Source organism: Schistocerca piceifrons, chromosome 5 (assembly GCF_021461385.2).
Source record: "Schistocerca piceifrons isolate TAMUIC-IGC-003096 chromosome 5, iqSchPice1.1, whole genome shotgun sequence".
NCBI lineage: Eukaryota > Metazoa > Arthropoda > Insecta > Orthoptera > Acrididae > Schistocerca > Schistocerca piceifrons.
In genome coordinates this window covers 114,989,064-115,015,675 of record NC_060142.1, presented here as the reverse complement: position 1 = coordinate 115,015,675, position 26,612 = coordinate 114,989,064, and the positions used below count along the sequence as shown (strand labels likewise).

The following is a 26,612-nucleotide window of genomic DNA, read 5'->3' as shown; positions in this document are numbered from 1 at the left end:
TTGTGAACTACTGTGTAAACTGTTGTGTTATTAGTTGCATGACTTGTGTCAAATTGTGTGTCTCACTAGTATTTACATTGCTTTTATGGACTGTTTCCTGTTCTTGCATCTGCAATGTTGTGAGCAAATAATCAAAAGAAGTCTTGCTATTGTGCATTTCAGTTCACAATTTGAAAAAATGTTTCCTGCTGAGAACTGAGAAACTGTCTTATCTAGCATCATAGAAGTGACATCATGATTAGCTATACTACAAGTGTTATCATTTTTTGACGGTGGGATGCCAACCTCATTGTTTTGCTAGCACTTACTTAAAAAAAAATAAAAAATGAATTTTTGTCTGTATTGGTACTTTTCAATTAATGTAGATTTATCTGTTGTTGTTGTGGTCTTCAGTCCTGCGACTGATTTGACGCAGCTCTCCATGCTACTCTATCCTGTGCAAGCTTCTTCATCTCCCAGTACCTACTGCAACCTACAGCCTTCTGAATCTGATTGGTGTATTCATCTCTTGGTCTCCCTCTACGATTTTTACCCTCCACGCTGCCCTCCAATACTAAATTGGTGATCCCTTGATGCCTCAGAACATGCCCTACCAACCGATCCCTTCTTCTAGTCAAGTTGTGCCACAAACTTCTCTTCTCCCCAATCCTATTCAATACCTCCTCATTAGTTATGTGACCTACCCATCTAATCTTCAGCATTCTTCTGTAGCACCACATTTCGAAAGCTTCTATTCTCTTCTTGTCTAAACTATTTATCATCCATGATTCACTTCCATACATGGCTACACTCCATACAAATACTTTCAGAAACGACTTCCTGACACTTAAATCTATACTCGATGTTAACAAATTTCTCTTCTTCAGAAAGGCTTTCCTTGCCATTGCCAGTCTACATTTTATATCCTCTCTACTTCGACCATCATCAGTTATTTTGCTCCCCAAATAGCAAAACTCCTTAACTACTTCAAGTGTGTCATTTCCTAATCTAATTCCCTCAGCATCACCCGACTTGATTTGACTACATTCCATTATCCTTGTTTTGCTTTTGTTGATGTTCATCTTATATCCTTCTTTCAAGACACTGTCCATTCCATTCAACTGCTCTTCCAAGTCCTTTGCTGTCTCTGACAGAATTACAATGTCATCGGCGAACCTCAAAGTTTTTATTCCTTCTCCATGGATTTAATTCCTACTCCAAATTTTTCTTTTGTTTCCTTCACTGCTTGCTCAATATACAGACTGAATAGCATCAGGGAGAGGCTACAACCCTGTCCCACTCCCTTCCCAACCACTGCTTCCCTTTCATGTCCCTTGACTCTTATAACTGCCATCTGGTTTCTGTACAAATTATAAATAGCCTTTCGCTCCCTGTATTTTACCCCTGCCACCTTCAGAATTTGAAAGAGAGTATTCCAATCAACATTGTCAAAAGCTTTCTCTAAGTTTACAAATGCTAGACACGTAGGTTTGCCTTTCCTTAATATAGCTCCTAAGATAAGTTGTAGGGTCAGTTCTGCCTCACCTGTTCCAATATTTTTATGGAGTCCAAACTGATATTCCCTGAGGTCGGCTTCTACTAGTTTTTCCATTCATCTGTAAAAATTTCGCTTTAGTATTTTGCAGCAGTGACTTATTAAACTGATAGTTCGGTAATTTTCACATCTGTCAACACCTGCTTTCTTTGGGATTGGAATTATTACACTCTTCTTGAAGTCTGAGGGTATTTCACCTCTCTCATACATCTTGCTCACCAGATGGTAGAGTTTTGTCAGGACTGGCTCTCCCGAGGCCATCAGTAGTTCTAATGGAATGTTGTCTACTCCCGGGGCCTTGTTTCGATTCAGGTCTTTCAGTGCTGTGTCAAACTCTTCACGCAGAATCATATCTCCCATTTCATCTTCATCTACATCCTCTTCCATTTCCATAATATTGTCCTCACGTACATCGCCCTTGTATAGACCCTCTATATACTCCTTCCACCTTTCTGCTTTCCCTTCTTTGCTTAGAACTGGGTTTCCATCTGAGCTCTTGATGTTCACACAAGTGGTTCTCTTTTCTTCAAAGGTCTCTTTAATTTTCCTGTAGGCAGTATCTATCTTACCCCCAGTGAGATCAGCCGCTACATCCTTACATTTGTCCTCTAGCCATACCTGTTTACCCATTTTGCACTTCCTGTCGATCTCATTTTTGAGACGTTTGTATTCCTTTTTGCCTGCTTCATTTTTATATTTTCTTCTTTCATCAATTAAATTCAATATTTCTTCTGTTACCCAAGGATTTCTACTAGCCCTCGTCTTTTTACCTACTTGATCTTCCTCTGCCTTCACTACTTCATCCCTCAAACCTACCCATTCTTCTTCTAGTGTATTTCTTTGCCCCATTCCTGTCAATTGTTCCCTTATGCTCTCCCTGAAACTCTGTGCAACCTCTGGTTCTTTCAGTTTATCCAGGTACCATCTCCTTAAATTCCCACCTTTTTGCAGTTTTCTCAGTTTTAATCTACAGTTCATAATTAATAGATTGTGGTCAGAGTCCACATCTTTCCCTGGAAATGTCTTACAATTTAAAACCTGATTTCTAAATCTCTTTCTTACCAATATATAATCTATCTGAAACCTGTCAGTATCTCCAGGCTTCTTCCATGTATACAACCTTCTTTTATGATTCTTGAACCAAGTGTAAGCTATGATTAACTTGTGCTCTGTGCAAAATTCTACCAGGTGGCTTCCTCTTTCATTTCTTACCCCCAATCCATAGTCACCTACTATGTTTCCTTCTCTCCCTTTTCCTACTACCGAATTCCAGTCACCAATGACTATTAAATTTTCGTCTCCCTACACTATCTGAATAATTTCTTTTATTTCATCATACATTTCCTCAATTTTTTCGTCATCAGCAGAGCCAGTTGGCATATAAATTTGTACTACTGTAGTAGGCGTGGGCTTCGTGTCTATCTTGGCCACAATAATGTGTTCATTATGCTGTTTGCAGTAACTTACCCACACTCCAATTTTTTTATTGATTATTAAACCAACTCCTGCATTACCCCTATTTGATTTTGTATTTATAACCCTGTATTCACCTGACCAAAAGTCTTGTTCCTCCCACCACCGAACTTCATTAATTCCCATTATATCTAAGTTTGACCTATCCATTTCCCTTTTTAAATTTTCTAACCTACCTGCCCAATTAAGGGATCTGACATTCCATGCTCCGATCAGTAGAACGCCAGTTTTCTTTCTCCTGATAATGACGTCCTCTTGAGTAGTCCCCACCCAAAGATCCAAATGGGGGCCTATTTTACCTCCAGAATATTTTACCCAAGAGGACGCCATCATCATTTAATCATACAGTAAAGCTGCATGCCCTCGGGAAAAATTACGGCTGTAGTTTCCTCTTGCTTTCAGCCGTTCACAGTACCAGCACAGCAAGGCCGTTTTGGTTAGTGTTACAAGGCCAGATCAGTCAATCACCCAGACTGTTGCGCCTGCAACTACTGAAAAGGCTGCTGCCCCTCTTCAGGAACCACACGTTTGTCTGGCCTCTCAACAGATACCCCTCAGTTGTGGTTGCACCTGTCTATCTGTATCGCTGATTCATGCAAGCCTCCCCACCAACGGCAAGGTCCATGGTTCATAGGGGGGGGATTTAGCTGTGTATTCACTAATAAACCTGACTATTACCTGACACAGTCTTACAGAATTCAATGACTTACCTTGCATTTTAATGATGACTTTATACAAATTTTCATCTTTTCTATAGAAATGCGCGTTTCCGTAAAGGATATTAATTGGAAGGAAAAAGAGACTATCTGCTGCCAGAGAGATGGCACCAAGTGCGGCCATATACGCTTTACAACATAGCTACCTCCTACCTTTACTGCTGAAATCAGCAATCCTGGTGTGTCTTGTTTGTAGGCAGAATTTAATTTTAATTTGCTCCTTCAATGATTTTCTTATTTCCAATCTCACGGGCAGGTAACAAATACAACAAAAATCTCATCAGTTTCTTGTGACAATAAAATGAATCACGTCTCTCAAAAAAAAATTTATCTCAACCATTGAAAGGTCTGTTCATGTTCCACTTGATGCCGTCCTTTAAATGGATGCCATTGAATAGCAACATATATAGGGGTGGTGGACAAAATAATGGAAACTAATTAATAATTGCTGCTTGAATAATTAAAAAAAGTTAATTGGAAAGAATAACTAAAAGAAATTGCAAGGTACACATATCCTGGGTGACCTTTAACTGGTACTAATATCAACAGACCTTCAATGTCAATACATTTAAAATCAATATTCATCATTTAAAAGTTATGTATTTCTTCACATTAATTCCGTTGTGCATAGTGCTGCTTATGACAATGCTGATACAGGATTGCCCCTCTACTGCTCACGCAAATTCCTCTTGTCTGCTTTGAACCTCACGATGCAGAATTCTCGCCTTGGGTGAAATGATGAACAGACAGGTGTTATTGATGTAATTATACTTACAAATAAACTTGTCCTCCTAATAACTTTTGTAACACCTTTTAATACACGGTTGGAATGCACATTTTTAAACAATACTGGCACGGCGGAGTGAGTCATACATCCGCCTGCTACCACTTGTATAAACAAACAACTGAAGATACAGAAATTAATTAATTGGAGAGCATATCTCTTTGTCTTTTTTGTATCAAAACATTATCTCTGGCACAAAATAACATGTTACTTACCATTGGTTTTATATATACATAAAAGGAAAAGATGAAGAAAGAATAATAATAATATGACCTATTATACACTTCACATTAAAAGTATCACTACCCTACTGGCATAAAATGCCAGTAATATATAGACAACTAATGACAGCCTACAGTGCAGCAGCTAAAAGCGTATAAGATATGACACCCTTTTCACTTGAACAAATTAATTTTTGAAGTTATAATCTATGTCTAAATTTTCCAATAAAGATTTTTCTTATTTAAGCTTTTGAATAAACCTACAATTTCTGTCCATAGATTCTGAACTATATCCTGATAATGATATTTTCATCCTCAGGGTGCCACAAACTCACTTTTTCTTAGACTAAACTTATCAGTTTCTCACGCTCCATACTTTGTGTGCAACAATGCTGGCCGATTTGACCAAAGAAAACAAACTGATTTTAATTTCAGTGATTGTCATCTGAAATCTGTAAGTTCGGGGGATAGGATCAGCTACAGTGTGACCACACATGTAATGGCGTACTGATTGAAAAGATCGGCCATCTCTGACTGATGTCAGTCATCAGCAGAATCTATTGATATTGGCGCCAATGCGACAGCAGCCTAAGGAGAAGGCTGGGGTGGGGAGGTCAGGTATATCATGGTAGGGGTAGAGAATGGTAAAGCACTACTGGGAGTGTGCAGAAATGAAGTGGAGAGAGTAGGGCAGCTAGGTGCAGTCGGGAAGCTAGACAGATGGCAGAGGGAAGTGGGGGACAGCGGAAAAGTAGAGAAGTTTTAAGACAGGTGCATTGGTAGAATGAGGGCTGGAATGGTAACAGGGAAGGGACTAGATGGATAAAGACAATGACTAAAGAAGGTTGAGGCCAGGAGGATTACAGGAACGTAGGATATATTGCAGGTACAGTTCCTACATGTGCAGTTCAGAAAAGCTGGTGTTGATGGGAAGGATCCAGATGGCACAGGCTGTGAAGCAGTCATCAAAATCGAGGACGTCATGTTGTGTGGCATGCTCAGCAACAGTTTGGTCCAGTAGTTTGATGGCCACAGTTTGTCAGTGGCTGTTCATGGTCATGAAGAAAGTAGCACAGTGGTTACAGCTTAGCTTGTAAATCACATGACTGGTTTCACAGGTAGCCCTGCCTAACTCAGTTCACTCCACCATCCAATCGTGATCCACCCTAAAGCCCCAAAATAACTCCCTGTTAACTTTCCAGAATTTCTTAATCTCAAACAGTGCCTCACCATCATTCCTCAAATTCCTCAACATGCAAACTAACCTTACATCTGCAAAAATATCCACAATTTACAACCAAAAAATTGATCCCAACCTTATAATCCTACCTGCTGAGAAAGGCACAATGCTGTTGTTTTGAACCTCAAGGATTACCTGGCAGAAGGACTCCACCAGCTGTCAGATTCATCCACCTACAAACTCTGCCATAGAGACTCCATCTAGATGTCCAACAAGATTTCCAGTCTCTCCTCAAATTGTTAGGCCTATCTGAAGCGTCTTCTAGGACTCAACCTTCCTCCCCACCCCTACTACTCCCTACATTCCTACCTTCTACATGGTTCCTAAAGCCCCCACTGAGAGAATCTCTGCTCTCATAGACCTACACCTTCTGCCTATTACTTGCAACATACCCTCCTATGCAAAAGATACCAATCATTTCCTCCATCAACTCTCCACAGTTCCTGTTCCTTTACCACATGGTGTCCTGCTCATCACTACTACTGCACCTCACTTTACACTAATATCTATAATTCTTATGGCCTTATCGCTATTGAACACTACCTTTCCCAATGCGCAACAGATTCCAAACCAACCACCTCCTTCCCAGTTACCATGACTAACTATATCCTCAATCACAATTACTTCTCCTTTGAAAACATTACCTACAAACAAATCGTGGAAACAGCTGTGGGCACCCGCATGGCACCATCCTATGCCAACCTATTCATGGGCCATCTAGAGAATCCTTCCTAATCACAAACCTCTCATCTGGTTGAGATTCATTGATGATATCTTTGTGATCTGGATCGATGGTGAAGACACCCTATCGACATTCCTCCAGAGCCTCTACACCTTCTCTATCATTCACTTCACCTGGTCCTACTCAACCCATCAAGCCGCTTTCCTTGATGTTGACCTCAACTTCAAAGGCAGCTATATCAGTACCTCTGCTCATATCAAACTTACCAACCACCAGCAATACCTCCATTTTGACAGCTGCCACCCATTCCACACCAAGAAGTTCCTTCCACGCAGCCTAGCCACCATGGCCACCACATCTGTAGTGACAAGCTGTCCCTCTTGAAATATATCAAGGGTTTCACTGAGGCCTTTATAGATCGTAATTACCCTCCCAACCTTGTACAAAAACAGATGACCGTGTCTTATCTTTACAATCACCAACACCTCCCTACATCCCACTGTGTGGCAACAGAGGAGTGTTCACCTCATGACTCAGCACCACCCCGGACTGGAGCAACTGAACTACAGTGTCTTGTCAGCTTCTGAAATGAGAAATATCATATCCACTATCTTTCTCACCCTCACCACAGTGGTATTCCACTACCCACCAAACCTTCACAGTAGCCCCATTCATCCCTACATGACACCTGCTCCCAACTCCTTACCTCATGGCTCATACCCCTGTAATAGACCTAGATGCAAGACCTGTCCCACACATCCTCCCACTGCCACCTACTCCAGTCTGGTCACAAACATCACCTATCCCAGCAAAGGCAGGGATACCTGTGAAAGCAGTCATGTGACCTACAAGCTAAGCTGCAACCAGTGTGCTGCATTCTATGTAGGCATGACTACCAACAAGCTGTCTATCCCCATGAATAGCATCCGACAAACTGTGGCCAACAATCAACTGGATCACCCTGTTGATGAGCACACCAACTAACACAACGTCCTTCATTTCAATAACTGCTTCACAGGTTGTGCATCTGGATCCTTCCCAGCAACACTAGCTTTTCTGAACTGCACAGGTGGAAACTCTCTCTACAGTATATCCTATGTTCCTGTAACCCTCCTGGCCTCAACCTTCATTAGTCATTGTCCTCACCCATATAGCCCCTTCCCTGTCCCATTCTAACAATACACAGCCCTCATTCCACCAATGCACCAACACCATCCCACCCTTCCCTGTCCCATTCTAACACTACACAGCCCTCATTCCACCAATGCACCAACACCATCCCACACCGCCATCTGTATAATCTGCCTGCACCTACCTGGCGTACCCTCTTTCCTTCTTGTCTCTGCACATTCCCAGCTACACTTTACCATTCCCAATTCCTACCCTGCTATCCCTCTGCCTTCCTCCCACTGCCTCCTCCTTACCCCCACCTGGTTGCCTTTCCCATAATGCACTGCTGCTTGCAGTCTGGCTTCAGCTGCCAGAGACTGCGGTCATGTGTTTGTGAGTTTTATTATATTGTTATTATTTGGTCTTTAAGCAGTTCTTATTGAAAGCCATCAGAACCAGGAACTTTTGTTTTCTTTAGTTGCATAGGCAAACTGCCTCTTATTAAAATGGAAAAACTATTCCACTGTTTCAGTATGGCCCATTTGGTTCTCTTTTTAATTGTCCCTGTAAACAGTTATCTTTCTCCTTATTGTCTCCTGATAGTAAAGAGCCCATCAGGTATTTTATCAAATCCACCCAACCTGCTGTCATGGTTCCATGCTTTCTTCTCGTAACTGTGAGTTTGGTAGATGACCTGATCTTTTCCCTCAGATTCTTACCCAGTACTCTCTGAGCATTTCTATTTATTTGCTGATTCATCTATACATATTCTGAGTGTTCAAATCTAATCTGCAGTATTTTTTATTTATATACATTTTTCAAATCTCTGTAGGTATGCATGTGTCCGGATCATTCCACCATACCACGAGCATACACACACATTCTACATGCTGCATGAAGCTTTTGTCTTAATGTTGTGTGCTACTTGTTTTGTAGAATCTCATATCTTGAAATGTAAACTTTAATGAGCACAGATTTTTCTTGGGTGACTTTAGTTGCTTTCCATAAATCAAACGCTTTTTTATTTGAATTAAACCTTTAGGTAATGGGTTACAAGTAACGGTTTATTTCAGTTTGCTATTGTATGGGGTCCAGTTTATTTTTATGATGTCTTAAATCAGCGTCTGTGAACAGGATTCACTCACTTCTTAACTTTTGGTTTTCAGGAGGAAGAGTTTTGAGTTGTGGTCGCTTGTCATATTATCTGTAACAGCCCATGAAGACACATTGTTGACAACATGACAATTTGTCACAATTACATGTTTGTTTATTTCTGTTCCTACTCTGGTTTGGTATGTTGACATCTGATCTGGATTGTTCAGCACTTGTGGATCCAATTCAGCTATTGCATTTACCGGTTCCACACTTCTCTCATCCATTGCGTGGCTATCCTAGACCACAGATTTGGGATTATCATTTAGCATAATAAGGTGCTTTCAGTTTCATCACACATAGCAGCAACCAATAATCCCTCCAAGTAGGAAGGAACTTATGCCCACACTGAAAATATAGGTTTGTTAGCAAAGATTTTCCTGATGCCATTGTGACCTTTAGAGTTACTACATGCTCATTGAACTGTTGTATTGTATTGTATTGTATTGTATTTTTTATTGGTCCTGTTGTCTACATAGCAGCTTATGCATAAGACATTGGACAAGTCAAGTTATAAATATACAGGCTGAAAGTCATTTCAAGGGATACATATTTAAGGTTACAATAATACACTTTACACATAAGTATTTATATAACATATTTCATAAATTTAAATATCCTTAAATGGAACAAAAGCAGTGATGCTGTAAATATGACTTTAGAGATTTTCCAAATGTATTGACCTCAGTGGTAGCTTTTATGTTTTCAGGAAGTTTGTTATGAAGCTTAACTTCCATGTGAAAAGCACCTTTTTGGCACAGTGCTGTGCTGATTTGAGTCACATGTAAGTTTCTGTTTTGTCTGGTAAAGTGATCATGTATATCACAGTTTTTTTGCAGTCTCCAGTCCTTGCCTATTACATTAAATTTAAAGAACAAAAGGGTTTCCATAATGTATACACATGGTAATGGAGGAATACCAGATTTCTTAAACAGGGGTTTACAAGAGTCTCTAGGCTTGCACCCAAACAAGATTCTAATGGCCCTTTTTTGTAGTTTAAAAGTGCTGTTAGCTGTTGAGTTTCCCCAGAAGGTGACCCCATATCTAAGTCGAAAATGAAAGTATGCATGATATGCATTCAATACTGTTTTATCACTACAGCATGATTTTAATGAACAAAGAAGGTAACATGTTTTGCTCAGTTCTACATTGAGATATTCAATATGCTTATTCCATCTGATGTTACTCTGCAGCCAAAGTCCTAAGAATTTGGTTTCAGTATTGTCACCAACTGGTTCGTCATTGATAGAGACTGATGGCAAAACATGTCCTTGTTAGGAACATTGTGGAATTTTAAAGCAATGGTTTTCTTACTGTTTATTACAAGTTGACTACTCTGTGCCCAGCTGCTAAGTTTTTTCGTGACCATGTTTACTGTCTGCTGTAACTGTTCATCATCATCTCCTTTTAGTAGAATCGTGGTGTCATCTGCAAATATGATTGTTTTGTGTGAATCAACATTTAAGCTTAGATCATTTATGTACAGAAGTAACAGAAGGGGTCCCATTACTGATCCATGGGGTACACCACATGTAATTTGTTTATAGTCAGATAAGTGATTAGATACAGTTTTTAGTTCAATATTTGTGTGCTTGATGCACACTGGCTGCTTACAATTAGTCAGGAAGGAACTGATCCACTTGTTGGGCAGACCTCTAATACTGTAACTTTCAAGCTATGATAGCAGAATTTTATGGTCCACCATGTCAAAAGCTTTTGACAAGTCAATAAATACTCCTATTGTTTCCTGTTTTTTGTCCATCAGGTTTAGGATGGAATTGATGCACTCATAGACAGCAGTTGTCGTTGACCTCTTATTTTTGAATCCATGTTCATTACAAAGAATGCTGTTTTTATTTATAAATTTCATAAGTTTCTCACACATAACTTTTTCCAGTACTTTAGAGATGCAGGAGGAAATTGTGATGGGTCTGTAGTTATTTACATTGTCTTTATCCCATTTTTATATACAGGGATAACTTTTGATGTTTTCAACACATCCTGCCTGCCTGAAGTGAGCAGTCACATAAATGTGAATACTTCAATTAGGTTTGATGCGCTCTTCTTTAACATTGTTGCAGGTATACCATCAATATCTGCTGATTTGGAATTTTTTAGTCCTTTTATTGCTTTAGGTACTTCATCTTGTGAAACACAACTGATGTACATTGATCCTCTACATGCACTTATTTTATATTCATTTGCCTGGGTGCTCTTAAAGTTTGATTGTAACATATTATCAGCAACACCTGTGGAAAAGTTGTTAAATGTGTTGGCTACTTCTAAGGGGTTTGTTACTTTTTTATTTTTATGTGATAGTGTTATATTTTTGCAAGATTGTCTATATTCTCCACATTCTTTTTTTATAACGCTCCACATAGCCTTTGATTTATTAGCTGAATTATAAATGATTTCATCATTATGCATTATTTTTGCTGCTTTTATTACTTTTCTTAATATTCTGGAGTATTTTTTATAGTATGCGCATACTACAGGTGAGGAATTTTTTGAGTTACATATTTCATGAAGTAGTCTTTTCTTCTAGCATGAAACCCTTATGCCCTTTGTGATCCAGCTGTTTGTTCTAGAGTTTCCCCGTATGGTTAATGTTTTCAGTGGGAATGCAAGTTCAAAGAAATGGGTTAATGTATCAATGAAAGTGTTGAATTTTTCATTTATATCATTCATTTTGTGCACTCCTGGCCATTTTTCTTCTTGTAATAAGTTGTTGAAGTAATTTACATTATGCTTATTATAACTTTGATATGCTGTTCTGAAAGACATGTTGTTAATAATACTGCCTTGTACTTTTATGCTTCATATTTGAGCAAGATGGTCACTAAAACCTGCATCGAAAATTTTTAGTGAGGTGTTGTGTAAACTCTTCTTGACTAGAAACTGATCAAGAGCTGTGTGGCAAGTTTCTGTTAATCGGGTAGCTGCTTTTACTTCAGCCTTTAAATTGTACGAAGTTGCAAGGTTCAAAATGGTCTCCCTATTGCCACAATTCATGAGGAAATCAGTATTGAAGTCACCACAGATTATCAATTCAAAATCCATTTTATTTGCTTTATTTAACAATGACTCCATTTTGTTTAAGAAAAGTTCAAAATTCCCAGATGGTGATCAGTAAACTGTAGCAATAACCAGGTTGAACTGAGTAATTTTTATAGCTGCAGTTTCATAATCCTTTTCGACATTTGCCCTAGTTAAGTCAGGTAGTGTAATAAAATCTACATTATCCTTTGTGTAAATTGCTAACCCACCCTGCTTGCTGTTTTTCCTGCAGTAGTAAGCAGCCAAAACAAATTTGTTTATTTTCATATTCTGGGTTAAGCGAGTGCTCAGAACTACACAACACTGAGATATCATTAAGTTCATGTGTTAACAGTACGTTAATTTCATCGATCTTATTACGGAGGGATTGCACATTATGGTGAGAAATTTTTAGTTCGGACATATTCACGATTTGGTAATTGGGAATCATATTTACAGCATCACATACCTCTAGTTTAAATTAGGAACGTCAGTTGCACGATTTTTGTCATAACATTGTCCTTGTGTAGCACAACTGTGTTTGTCATTGGGGCCTTGCTTGTGAATACCGCGTGAGATGTGGATGGGAACCATAATATTTTGAGGTACTTTGTCTATAATTCCTGTATGCACAGTATATCTACCCATAAATCTTCAGCTATTTTCATGATGTCTTTCATCCCAGCGGAACATTAATTTGTGTTACTTTTTTTCTGCAGTTCTCTGATGCTTAGTAGATAGTCTAGATGAATGTGATCCATCAGAAACAGCTGGGCACTAGGGAAAAGTATTCTCTCATGAGATCTTGCCATGTCACAGTAAACTTCTTCCAGACTCAGTGTTTCTTGTCTTTGCATGAAAATTTCCACAATAGCTCAGAGAGACCATTCACATTGTTAGGAATATTACTTACTCAAAGGACAATTCTGTCAGCTGTGTATGGATCAGGAGAGGTGTGCAATCCTGAATGTATGTCATAGGGCAAGGAGTATGCTGGGGTTATCCAGTCAAGTTAGTTTCTTACTGTCTTCTAGATGATTGTACATTCCCTCTGACTGATTTTGTTTCTTACTTTCTCTAGTTTTTTGTCTATATTTTTCAGTGTTTTGTTTTCTTTTTTTATTACCTACAATTGGCTGATTTCTGAAATGGTATGGGATTTTTGATCCAATTTAGGGAAACATGCTTGCACTACAGCCACAGCAAAGTAAAGGCCAGTCATTTTGTCATTGTATAATTATATGGGGAATTATGGATTTATTTCAACATCCTTTTTATCAATCACATGTTCATGATAGCAACTTTTGAATGTTTCCTATAAACTCAGTGACAGTAAAGGCTCATCAATTTAGTAGTCCAGTATAATTTTCACATACAATTTATTGAAAAAAAAAAAAAAGTTAGTTGGCAGTACATGATCTCAATAAAGTCACAGTTATGTTAACATAATACTACAGTCAGACTCAAATCAATCATGTGTTCATAACAGCAGCTTTTGGACATTTTCTATAAACTCAGTGACAGCAGAGGCTCAATAATTTGGTAGTCCAGTTTGACTTTCATACACAATACATAAAACCACATTACTTTGCAATACATAATCTCCTCAGTAATGTCACAGTTAAATGAACATAATATGATAGTCAGACTCAATATAATGTGGACTGCTTGATTAGTTTATCAAATAAATAATGAAGGAAATGAAACAGAAATTCAGAACAGTATCAGAATACAAGACGAAAGATTCGCAATAATGAGATTTTAAGATGAAATCACAATTCTGCAATAACAACTATTAAATGGGATGGACAGGCCAATTAAAATTAATATGATAAGAAAAAATAAAATGAAAAACTTCAGGAAACCCAAGAAAAAGAAAATGTACTAAAAACCAGTCACAGGGAAAAATTCACTTACAGAAAAGAAGAAAATTGGCTATTTAGGAAGTTGAAGTAAAGGACATGTAAAAAGCAGGCAGGCATAAGAGAACAAAGCTCTTCTTTATAAAATACATGTTCTGTTGTCAGTTATTAATTAAAAAACTGAGAACAGAGTTAGCTGATTTATGCACTTAGGGAATAGTTGAATATGGAGTTGAACTATTGGATATGGCACAATGAAAAATAATACAACAGGGGTATCTGCAAGTGAGACCGAATGAATAGCAAGAAATAACGAATTAAACAAAACTGTGATACATAGAGCAGTGAGGAAATATGTTGTTGCAAGTCCTGCCTATGATAAGAAGTTTCTAAGATGTTATCAAGCATAAGAAATTTCACAATCCATGGAACGGTGGAGAATACAGTTATAAAGCTAAATCAACAGTGCACTATGTACTGTGACCGCGTTAAAAATTCATTGCAAGCTAGATGGAGAACTGGACAACTGGATCCAATTAGAATATATCCAAAACCTGTCAACTACAATTAATGGAATGAATACTGCAGCACATGAGAAGCAGAAAGCAAATTAAATTTTCACATGGTATAGACTGGTTATAAATACTATGATTTATGTAACAATGTTAACCCATATCTTCAATACTGATTTGACAGAGCTTGATAATATATCCAAAGGTCTATAGGTGGAATGTATTGAAAACAACTGTGGAATCTGTGTCTTGTGAGAAATTGAGTTTAGCAAGGAGAACTGTGAGATTATCTGCCTGCCTCTGTTTCTTGGCTATTGTTGACAAGTCAATACGATCTATTCCCACATATTGATTATTTGTCTTGCATTACATGCTACCTCCTGATATCAAATGGATGAGTAACTACTAAGTGAATATTAGAAGACAGTTAATACCCCAACATTCCAATACTGAATGATGTATTTCCTGCACAGCAAAAGAGATGATCCAGAATTCTCACTGAAAATGACTTCAACGCAATCAGTGAATGGAAAACCTGCTGGCAAAAAAACTGTTCTCCACAATGCCTGAAACTGCCCTGCGTCCAGGGGAAACTATCTGGATTATACATGCCTCAGGCAATTTGGACTATCTCGAACCACATCCAAATAGGCCATGGAATATGTGCAGATTCTCTCCATATGTTGGCAAATCTTCATCACCATCTTGTAACTGTTGTGCAAAAAGAGAGACAAATGCTCATGTTTATCAACTTGTCCACTATGTGCATATAAGAGTTCTTTTGGAGACTTCCTGACAATGAAAAGTTGTGTAATAAATGAAAAAAGATGTCAATATTCACTTTTCTTTGTACATGTGTAGCTGTTCTTGTGATTCAAAACTCTTAGTATGCTATATGATAAATAATTAATAAATAACGAAATTCACTTACTTAATCTTAATTCTAATTCTTTCCTCTGTTTTTTTAGTTAACAAATAATGATATATTAACAATGAATATATGTAAAAGCAAAAAGTAAGATAGTAAGTACTGGCCAGCCATTCTGTCTCTTTGTGACAGTTCCCACATGTGAATTTTCTTTTCAAAACAGTTAGTAATACACTACTTCACTCAGAGCCCCTGTTTAGTATGTTATAGTTTGTTAGTTTGTCTTACCGTTCATCTCCAACCAGTAATGCTGGTATTTTGTAATTGAAAGTGATTTTTGAAAGTCTATTCCTTCTTGCCGAGACAACAAATTGGACACATATTGGCCTATATTTGTCAATATTTAAGTCAAACACATGAACTCTTCCATCAGTAATAGCAGCAAAAACTGTACTTGAATATGGTGCCCATTCCACATCTTGAACAGGATTTCCCAGATCAAATATATAGAGAGGGTCACTGAAAAAAAATCATTTACATATTTATCAAAGGTGAGTAACAGGCTCTTGCCACTGTCTGTGACAAATCAATAACATTTTTATACATGGCATAAATTATTTGGACAGTAATGGTCTCTCTCTCTCCCTCCCTCCCTCCCTCTCTCTCTCTCTCTCTCTCTCTCTCTCTCTCTCTCTCTCTGTGTGTGTGTGTGTGTGTGTGTGTGTGTGTGTGTGTGTGTGTGTGTGTGTGATAGATAGATTCTCTCTCTCTCTCTCTCTCTCTCTCTCGATCTATCATCCCATAATTGTTGTTAGTAATTGTAGAATTCAGCTAATTAACATTGCTAATTTATAGTTTATGTGTGTGGAAACCAGGAAACACAACTGAGATATTTCTAATGCTCTTTCTTCATAATTCATTCATCACTTCTGTAGTAGATTCTGTTGCAGACAGCATTCAGTGATGCAAAATGGCCTATTTCAACAATTAAACATCATTGTAAAATGTAAATGTAAATGTAAAATTAGAGAGATTAGAGCACGCATGGAGGCTTTCAGATAGTCGTTCTTCCCGCGAACCATATGCGACTGGAACAGGAAAGGGAGGTAATGACAGTGGCACGTAAAGTGCCCTCCGCCACACACCGTTGGGTGGCTTGCGGAGTATAAATGTAGATGTAGATGTAGATTGTTCTGCTATGTTTTCATTCATTCTAGACAGGATATATATAAACATAATACCTTCAGGAACATGGTATCGGTCAAGTTTCACATTAACAGACACAAACAACTACAAATGGTTATTTCTTTAAGTATATTAATAATAAAATTATGAGCAATGCTAATCTCCTGCTGCTATACTACAAAGATTAGACACTTGGTTTTAAACTTCTAAAATATGACTCTATCCATGGCAGCAGAAGACTTTTAAGCTCCAGATTATAGTGGAGCAGCACAACAGAACAGAGCAGAGCTGTGCATTGGGCAGTTGCTGAAGCTCCACTTCATGTCTGCATACAGTGGAGCAAGGGAACAGTACGGCAGCTTTAAAAGCAGAGGCCACAATGAATTTTCATCTGGTGCATGTTAGATCATATGCTGCTGCATATCAAATGTAGCTAACATATTGAAGTATTCTTTAAACTTGACAGGGCATCCATGACTCACTCCATTCTTGAGAAAATGGATTCTATATAGCACACACTATTCCACTCGTATGGCCAAATCATAAAATGAGAATAAAATATCCATAATTCTTTTGGTGTTCACACTACAGGTGATGTGTTGTTCAGTTCGTGGAAGGAAATGTTTAATGGTGATGATCCTCTTTTCTCACAACAGCCACAAATATATAGTTTAAGTGGTAAAAACATTCCCACTGATTTTGCATGGCCACAGAAGATGGTGTGGCATGGTTCTCATCCATTGGGTGAGAGAGCTATGGATACTTATTGTGATGCACGGAACTCCAGCAGTACAGATAAAGTGAGACTGGCTTCATCAGTGTTTGCTGGCTGGCTTCTGGGGCAAGAGAGATTCTCCTGTAACAACTGATTTGCAGCTCTGTGCATTGAAGCTATAATTGTGTGAATCTTTTTGTTGTGCCTATCGCAACTCAGCATCTCCGCTATATGGTGAGTAGCAACTTTCCTCCTCTGGTATTGTTACAACTTCCTTATCTGTGTGATATACAAGTAATTACAGATTTTTCCAATGGAATAATATAATTTTTAAGGGTCATCAACAGCTGGTGAAACAAGAATTGTTACAGATTTCTAGAAGCAGGAGTTTTTGAGACTCAGCTCTGACATTCACAGTAGTGTTCACAACCATTGTAAGAAATGAGGAGTCAACTACCAAAATATGGTTGGATTATCTCAGTCACTCCATTCTCAATATTATAAATGATTTATATAACATACAGAACTTTCCAAATGCAGTCGATATTGACAGAAAACACATTTGTCTAGAATTCCCAGAAAATTCTGGTACAATGTTTTGTAGCTTCTTTCATTCAGTCTTACTCAAGCAGTTGCAGTTTCTCACAGAAAATTCATTATAACCAATTTGAAGGGTATGGGAAGTGAAACAATTGTGATAGTTCTACTGCATTTTGCTTGATGCAAGAAGGGAGTTTAATATATTGCCAGACTCTGCACTACTAATGACACCATTTCCATTATCTTTTGCATTCTTTGTAGATGAGTCTTGTCCATTGTTAAGGCACTTTATCAAATCTTACAGCTGACTGGCTTTTCATCCAGGGAATGAATATTTCAGGAAACGCCTTTGCAAGCCATGATGATTAATTTAATGTGGTTTTGGAATAATGAGTGCTAAGTGGAACATAATCTGGAAGCCAACAGAAACTTCACCACAATTTTCTGACAATGTTGTGAAATGTACATATGTTCTGTCAATAACGTAGAAGGATCCCCAAGCATCAATGAGTAACACAGGGCTGAAACAGAGCACTCTGTGCAAGTCACTTATCAGACAGGGCAAAACTGTAACAGAGCTTCAAATAAAGCTGTGCAAATGAGGGACAGTTTTTCAAACTTATTCTCACATAGCAATACGTGATTTTTATGTGTTTTCCAGCTATGCTGTTTCTTATTATTACCTCTTGTTTTAAGACAATGAAAGAAATAAGAAGTTAAGGAAATGTATTCTGTTCTTGTAGTCTGTAATTCTGCTGCCATCTCATAACATAGCTTGTCCAAAATGAATCAGCTGTGGTGATTGTTGTCTCATTGGTCCCATAAAGAACCATAAGTAAACCCACCTGCTAACAAGATATCCACTGATGCCATTTTCTCATCAGTACAACAAAAGAAACACAAGCACCAGCAATAGTGTTGCCTCTGCTGCCCACAGAAACAGCCATATGCTGCTGGTATTTCCTGAATGCTGCTGGAGACACTCAAATGCCCTGGTTGCTATTCTCAGATACAAACATGTGTGATTCACTCAGTGCTGATCTGTGCCACTCTGCTCCACATCACTTGGCTTGCAGTGCCAATATGGTCACACGCATTGAGTGGCACTGGTTTGTTTTGCCAGCGTTTCTCTACTCTGTGTACTGTGCTCTGTGCTCTGGTTGTTCAGCACTGCTCCACTATAAATGGATCCTAAGCCATACCATTTTAGTTTTCCTAACAGAATTATATGCCCTATACCATCAAAGGTGTTGGTAAGATTACAGAAAATGCCAACAGCATAGTTTTCGTTGCTTAGTTCTCCTAAAGTCAAGTTCATGAGATTGTGCATTGCCTTCTAAGTAAGCATTTACAGAGATCAAACTGAGTTGTTGTTATGGGGTTATTATCAGTATGGTGACTCAGTATTCTGTTGTAAACGACTTCTCAAACATTTTTGAGTATACTGGAAGAAGCATCTATAATTAGAGGTCAGTTGCATATCTCCACTTTTGTATATTGGTGTTAGTATTGCTAGAAAATACACCTTGACTTGACTGAATGCACAGGGAGGTGCCATCAATTCAGAACAATATTTGAATACTTTAGGTGTTGAATTTATTCAGTTCAGACCTAATAATGCTCCAAGTTACCCATGCCTTGTTCTTTAAACTTTTAATTTTTGTGCATAGAACATGGTTTTAGCCTTTTAATGCCAGACTGAAGAATTTTTTCAGTACCACTTTTAATAGAGTTTAAATCTCATACAAAACTATTCCTTTATATTAAACTTGTTTAGCACCCACTGCTTTGCTCGTGTAGTCTGTATGGTCTGCACAGACTTTTTTTTTCTTTAATTGAATTTTATGTTGTTCACAAATTGCAACACTTTCTAAATTTTTCAAGCTAATTGTGGCAAGGGGCTTTTTCAAATGTACTTCTGACCAAAAATCGATTCTGGTAGCTAGGGTCCAAAGTTTTTGTTAATCATGTGTTTTGTGTACTTGTTGTGGTATTTCCACAGTCTTTCATTCCCTAACATCTATTTCTTTTTATGTAACTGAGAAGTAGCCAGTGGTCTAGCCATGTTGGTAATACCGATTCCCAGCAGAACACCAAAATCAAACAATGGCTAGTACTTTGATGGGTGATCATCTGGGGAAAACCAGGTGCTGTTGGTCTTCAGGACATACAAGTTACTGAAGTGGTGTCTAATTGAAAGTCTTGCACCAGGTTTGGTTGGATTGTTTGCGGGAAGAGACCAAACAGCGAGGTCATTGGATTAGGGAAGGACGGGGAAGGAAATAGGCCATGCCCTTTCAAAGGAACCATCCCAGCATTTGCCTGGAGCGATTTAGGGAAATCACGGAAAACCTAAATCAGGATGGCCGGACGCAGGATTGAACCATCGTCCTCCTGAATGCGAGTCCAGTGTGCTAACCACTGCGCCACCTCACTCCGTCTTGCACCAGGTCATGGTGCTACATGACACTTTTTTAATGAGAAGTGAAATACTAATTCTCAATTTTCATAGATTTAGCTTAAATTTTTTTTAATATAATGAAATATTTTCTTAAAAAGTTTCATACCCTATTTCACCCTCTTAGTGGTTGAATTTCTAAAAACAATGAAATGCATATTTTTATTTCTAACAGGGGAGGCAAATACAAATTTTCATAGATTTAGCTTTGAAATTGGCTTTCTTAATGAAATAATCCCATAAAACTTTTCATCAGCATTTTACTCCCTTAGGGAGTTGAATTTCCAGAAACAGTGAAATACATTTTTTTTATTTCAAACTGAGAAGTCTACCAAAGAAAACTTTCACCCACTCTTTTATCACCTTAGTGATTGAATCCCCAAAAATGCTGAAACACTTATTTTTTAATTTCTGACTGAGAAATCAAATACCAATTTTTGTAGATATAGATTCAAAACTGCCTTAATAGTGACATTTTTCAAAAAGCCTTTCATCCATTATTTCATAAATAATAAATTGTGATCTGGGACTACATCTGCTCCTAGGTATACCTTACAATTCAGTATCTGATTTTGGAATCTCTGTCTGAACATGGTGATGTAATAATCCAGCTGGAATCTTTCTCTGTGCTTTTTCCAAGCATACATCCTTCTCTTGTGATTTCTGAACAGGGTATTTGCTGCTCTTCTTTTTCTTCTTCTTCCTGGCCTTATTGCTTACTTCATGCTTTATTGCTTACCATGGGGTCGGCATGCTATTTCAGATTTGGCATGAAAGAATACACTGCCAGTTGATTGTATATTACTGTTATTCTTCTGTAATGCCTAGATTTCGGCTTTTATGCCATTACTGAGTACAATGCTAAAAGTTATTAGGTCATTAACATGGGAGTACAATGCTAAAAGTTATTAGACCATTAACATGTCTAATCCGATAAACTGGTTACTTGTATGCCTCTGCTGTTACTGTCACCCCCTTTGTGTCAGATTGCATCAATGACGTTTTGCAAGATGCACTCTACTGGAACTGCTATTCCTGTTTCTACAGATCCCTTCCATGACAAGGCATGTCACAGTGCACCAAAGACATTGCAAAAGTCATTCAGGATTACCAAAGAGCCTTGCAGTGTATCAAGTGACATATTTTGCAAACCAGTTTGAAGTGACTTGATGTTGAGGCTCACTGTTTAATTAAATGCAGTGAGAAGGAATGCTGGGAGCACTACATCTCTTCCCTGGGAATGTATGCTCCTTCATCCTAGGTGTGGACCAAGTTCCATATTCTTCTGGCCCACCAAAGATCCACAACTGTACCATTCATCCTTCAGAATGGTCTCTGTACCAACGTGGCGGCTCTTGCTGCACACCATGCAACCCACTCTGCAATGGCATTGGTGTTCTCTTCTTACATGACTGACTTGAAGGCACCCCCTCTTCTTAGTTTCTCAGCATGCTGAATTATATAAAGAACCATTCACTGATTGGGAATTGCTTCAGGCTCTAGCCTCATTTTGCAAAATGGTCCCTGGCCCTGATTCCATTCATAGTTAGATGATACAACACCTGACTTACACTCAATGGTTACCTCTCCTCAGAGTCTTCAAGTGTATTTGCTTCTATGGTGTCTTGCGTTCACAATGGCAATATAGTATCATCATTCCAACCCTTAAGCCGGGCAAAAACCCAAATCCATTATTGACAGTTACCATGGTATCATCCAGAGATCACGATACCACATCAAAGTTGGCAATGCAAATTAATACCACAGACATTAGCAAGGGCTTTCTGCAATCCATGATGACATATGGGGGGCAATCCAAAAGACCATGCCTCCCTCTCAGGAACAGCATCAGCCTCTCACTGAGGTTAATGTAGTTTTGAACATGCAAGAGCTCAGCCCCAGGTTGAGAGCTCAGCTACAGCAAACATCATTGGCTAGGACCAACGAGTAGTTAAAGTTTCAAATCAACTTGTAGTATTGTTAATGTTGAACTTTTTACCACAAGAGAACAGTTTGTTAATTAGAGCATCAGGTGATACTTTGCTAATCCATGATATTAGTAATTATCTAGTGCATCAGGTGATACTTGGCTACTCCATGACAGTTGTAATTATCCAGTACTCCTGTGGCAAAGAAGTATGTCAAAGTTAAGAAAATTTTTTATTCATTTATGTAATAAAGTGAACTAATGCCTTCTAGTTTGATTTTCCACCTCACTGAGCAATCAAAGAACCTACAACTGTGCCAGGTTGAAAATAGTTTCTCCAGATCACAAAAATGGTGATGATGATCAGTGTTTAACTTGCTCATAATCCACACCAGCTACCTGCCTGTTGTGCATATCCTTAAAAATTTTCTTCCTCTGCTTTGTGTCAGACATAATTGTGTATCTAACTACATTTCAACATGTCTAAGCTGCCACAGGAAATGTTTCTAATTGAACTTCCACTGTTTTAGGCACAGCAGATAGAAACCTGTTGCTCACTCTCAGCCAAGCAACCTTACTATTCAGTAAACAAGCAGCACTGCCACTGGAAGCTGCTCTAAAATTTTGCCCCATATAATAGCCAGATGAAGAACGATCCAACTACAGGGTGCACACTCCGCTGCAGAGTGGAAATCTCATTCTGGTTAAAGCGATGTAATTTTGCATGATTTCATTATGCAGAATGTATCTGGCACATGCTATCTTCCTGCAATTCTAAAAATGCCTGACCCTGATTTAAAAACAGTACCATCTATTGCAGGATCTCAAACAGTTGTGGACTCAGCAAAGGTTGATTTTGAGGATCATGTATTTCTTCTGTTTACAGGGCTCCGGACACTCAGTTTCATGTACAGAATAGTGTTCAAGTAATAAAGAATAGTGCTCAGACAAATAACAAGAACAGTAAAAGTAAAAATTTTGAGACTTGTAGAACACAGAGTGTGTTACAAAACTCTGGGAGAAAGCTATGTACTCAGTGTTTTTCGAGGCATGGTCAGAAAAATTATCTGTGCTGTAATGGTAGTCGCTTTTAATGTGGACATGAAGGTTACATTCAAACTGTACGTTCATGTCACAAGCCAAGCAGGGGCAACAGCTGCTTCAGGGAAGCACATTGAGACCGCAACCATGTTGTCAACAGGTGTACGCAGTACGGACTATGCCATTTGCTTAGGTTTGAGCTGAACCAAGTACTTCCACACTGTGGAAAGCTTCTGCTGCAATATGCTGGTAGGTGAGTAAACTTTATGCTCGTTTACAAGTGGAATGAAAGAGAATTAAGTTACTATTGGACACTAATACTTCTGTTTTCCTGATAAAAAAGACAATTCTGCCCGAATTGGTAGCCCACTGCTACGTCATCTACTTCTATTTTGTCTGCCAACATGGGTAAGAAATTCCAGTCCTTGATGTGTTTAGTTTTCCAGCAACTTTTCAGGGAATGACAAAGTGCCTTTCTTTTCTTGTATTCAATTCTAAAAACAGTGCAAACATGTTTGGTTTAGATGCTATTAGTTTGTTCACTCAGAACAATGAGTTACAAATCGTCATTTGTGTGCCTCATACTAACATTTCTGGTATGTAATAAGTATAAAGAACTATCTGAAACAGGTGTACGAAAAACAAAAGACTCTGAAGCACAAATCATTGTGAAGAACAACACGATTTTTTTGTGCATGGCCTGTCTCCTGTGCATTACATAAGCAAGTTGCTCAGGAATTACAAAGATGCCAAGACAGCAGAGTTATGCATCCCATTTCTGCAAGCCAATAGGCATCACCCTTGTTCATTCCGACGAAGTCTTCAGGTGGTTTACATTTGTGAACAGACTTTAAGGCAACAGTAAACCCACAACAGTAGTGGATTCTTTTCCTCTTCCACGTCTAGAGGAATTGATGGCCAGACTGGGACACGGCAAATACTTTTCGAAGATAGATTTGCAAGAGGCATATTTATAGTTACCACTGGCAAACAGTCCAAGCAATACTTTGTGATACACAGTCATTTAGGTTTTTTCAGTTTCAAAGACAATTGGTTGAAAGTAGTTCACCTCTTGTAATTTTTCAGTCATTCCCGGAACAGTTAACAGCAAAAGCTAGACAATATTATGGTTGTGGTTGTATGCCTGAAGAACATTTAGAAAATTTAGATCACTTGTTTCATGTACTTTCTACATCTGGCTTAAAGTGCAACTAGGGCAAGTGCTCCTTCTTCCATGAAAAACTGAACTATTTAGGTCACATAATCACTGTACAGAGTATACTTACAACTACATCGCACTTGGCTGTGGTTAGGGATATGCCAGCGCCCTGGAACATTAAGAAGCTTCAACTGGTCATGGGGAAGCTCACCTATTATATAAAATGTATTCCTAATGCTGCACAAATTGCTGCTCCATGTAACAGGCCATGCTACTAAAATGTTCCTTCTTGTGGTCCTAAAAATGCCACAATACATTTCTGCAATGGAAAGATGCATTGTTGAGTCATAGATGTCTGATTAACTTTGACCCAGCTACACCTGTCGTGTTAGCTGTAGATGCATCTTCTTATGGGATTGGAGCAGTGCTCTCCCGTAACAGTACTCTTTCTGACAGACCTATTGCTTTCACCTCAAAAACTCTTAAATCTTAACTATAGTCAGCGTGAAAAAGAGGTGCTCATCATTATCTATGGTGTTACAAAATTCCACCAGTATTTCTATGATCAGAAGTTACATTTTCTAAAAGATCATCAGCCTTTGATGGTCTTGTTCAATCTTGCCAAACCTGTCCCACCTCAGACAGCACAAGAATCACAATTATCAGTATGAGTTGTTGTACAGGCCCACTTCCCAACATTCAACAGCTGACATATTGTCTCAGTTACCGGTCGGTACCAACACTAGTGTTTGGTTCATTGAGGAATCATGTTGCACATGTATGAGTATGTCAGTGTTTCTGACAAAGAATGTTTGTCTGCAGGCCCAGAATGTCACCGGAGACCTCATCTGCAATTGTAGCTGTCGCTCTGCCTACCGTGGCTGCCACCTTCCCCTGTGATGCCCACAGAGATTGATGCCTTTCTGCCACTGATGTCACTGGCATCTGCTCCTGCCCAGCTGCCCAAACCGATATCCATGGTGAACTGTCCCCAGAAGTCCATTAGCCCACTCCAGAAGATCCCTTGTTATCCAACTCACCACAGTATCTGTGTCTCTGGATGCGGATGTGCACCCTGCATCTAGTTTTTTGGCTGATGTTCCCAGACTGATGTATACAGAGATGTGGGCAGGGAGGCACCGGCAACCACAGTCACCCTACCTGCCTCCTCATCTGCATCTGTATTCAGACCCACTTAGACTGTGGTTGCCAGGTTCATGACTTGCTGTCTCCTTTGGTTTTGAAACTGTAGGATACAGTCCATCATCATAGAGTTTGACTAGTCATGTTGCCTTCTGGACCAGTCCCTGTGGATAGTCCCCTTGCCAAAGCAGGGATCTTTCCTCTTTTGTTTTGGCAGTACCAACTCTTGCTCACTTATGCAATCACCATTCAACAATTTCCTGATCATCCAGCATATCCTATTCTTTTTGCATACAAGAAGCTTGACCCCTGACTCTCCCCCGTAAGTGGGATTACCAGTTGGAATGTGCCCTCCCAGGACCTCTGCCTCTCCTCCTTAGAACGTACTTCCAAAGCTTTCTCATATAGCCCACAATGCTTGGTACCCAGGCCACAAACTAAGACTGATCTATCTCAAGGACCTACAGTCTGAGATACCCTCATAACCTTTCAGTATATGTTCCTTTCTGTTCTTCAGGTGTATCAGAATACTACCGTGTTTGGCACTGACAGCTCTAAAGCCATGTTATACGTTTACATTTCCTATCCATCTGAAACAGCATTTGTTGCTGGAAATAAGCAGTGTTTTTATGCAGGAGCTTATAGCCAATAACAGAGCCCTTCATTTTATTGAACAGCCCTCCCTTGACCATGTTTTAATATGTAGTGACTCAATGAGCAGTCTCCAGGCCACTGAATGATGTTACAATGGTCACATTATGATATCTGCTATTCATGCTCTTCTCCCTGAACTTAATAATACTGCCTTCTCAGTTGTCTTTCTCTGGGTCTCAAGTCATGTTGGTATCCTAGGGCTGATCATTTGGCTAAAAATGTGATTAATCATGTGCTATTTGCTCTGATTATCCCAGGTGTGGATTTGCATGTGCAACTAAGACCTCTGCTCAATTAGAGATGGATCATCATCTGTTGGATTACTACCCCTTCTAATAAACTCTGCAACTATCAAGGAGGCTACAGCTGCATCGCATTCTTTCTTCTGTTCTTCCCAAAAGGAATGTATCAGTGTATGTTGCATCCACACTGGTCGTACCAGACTGACCCATACTTTTATTTTACATAACATGCCACTCCCACTTGTGGTTGTGGACCCTTGCTGACAGTTGCTCATAATCCTGGTGGAATGCCCCCCCCCCCCCTCCCCCCTGGCTCTCCACTGCTTTGCTGTTTTCTCTATGGCAATAGTTTTTATTC

The 26,612-nt window shown here is 38.9% G+C and overlaps 1 protein-coding gene across 1 annotated transcript in view; it reads right to left on the bottom strand.

The window, feature by feature from the left end:
• Nucleotides 1–26,612, bottom strand: part of LOC124798777 (dynein intermediate chain 2, ciliary-like) — a 247,215-nt gene that overhangs the window by 38,322 nt on the left and 182,281 nt on the right. Inside the window, exon 8 of the mRNA XM_047262307.1 lies at nt 15,479–15,709. Within this exon, the coding sequence (XP_047118263.1) occupies nt 15,479–15,709 (231 nt within the window). The remainder of the gene's footprint in view (nt 1–15,478; nt 15,710–26,612) is intronic.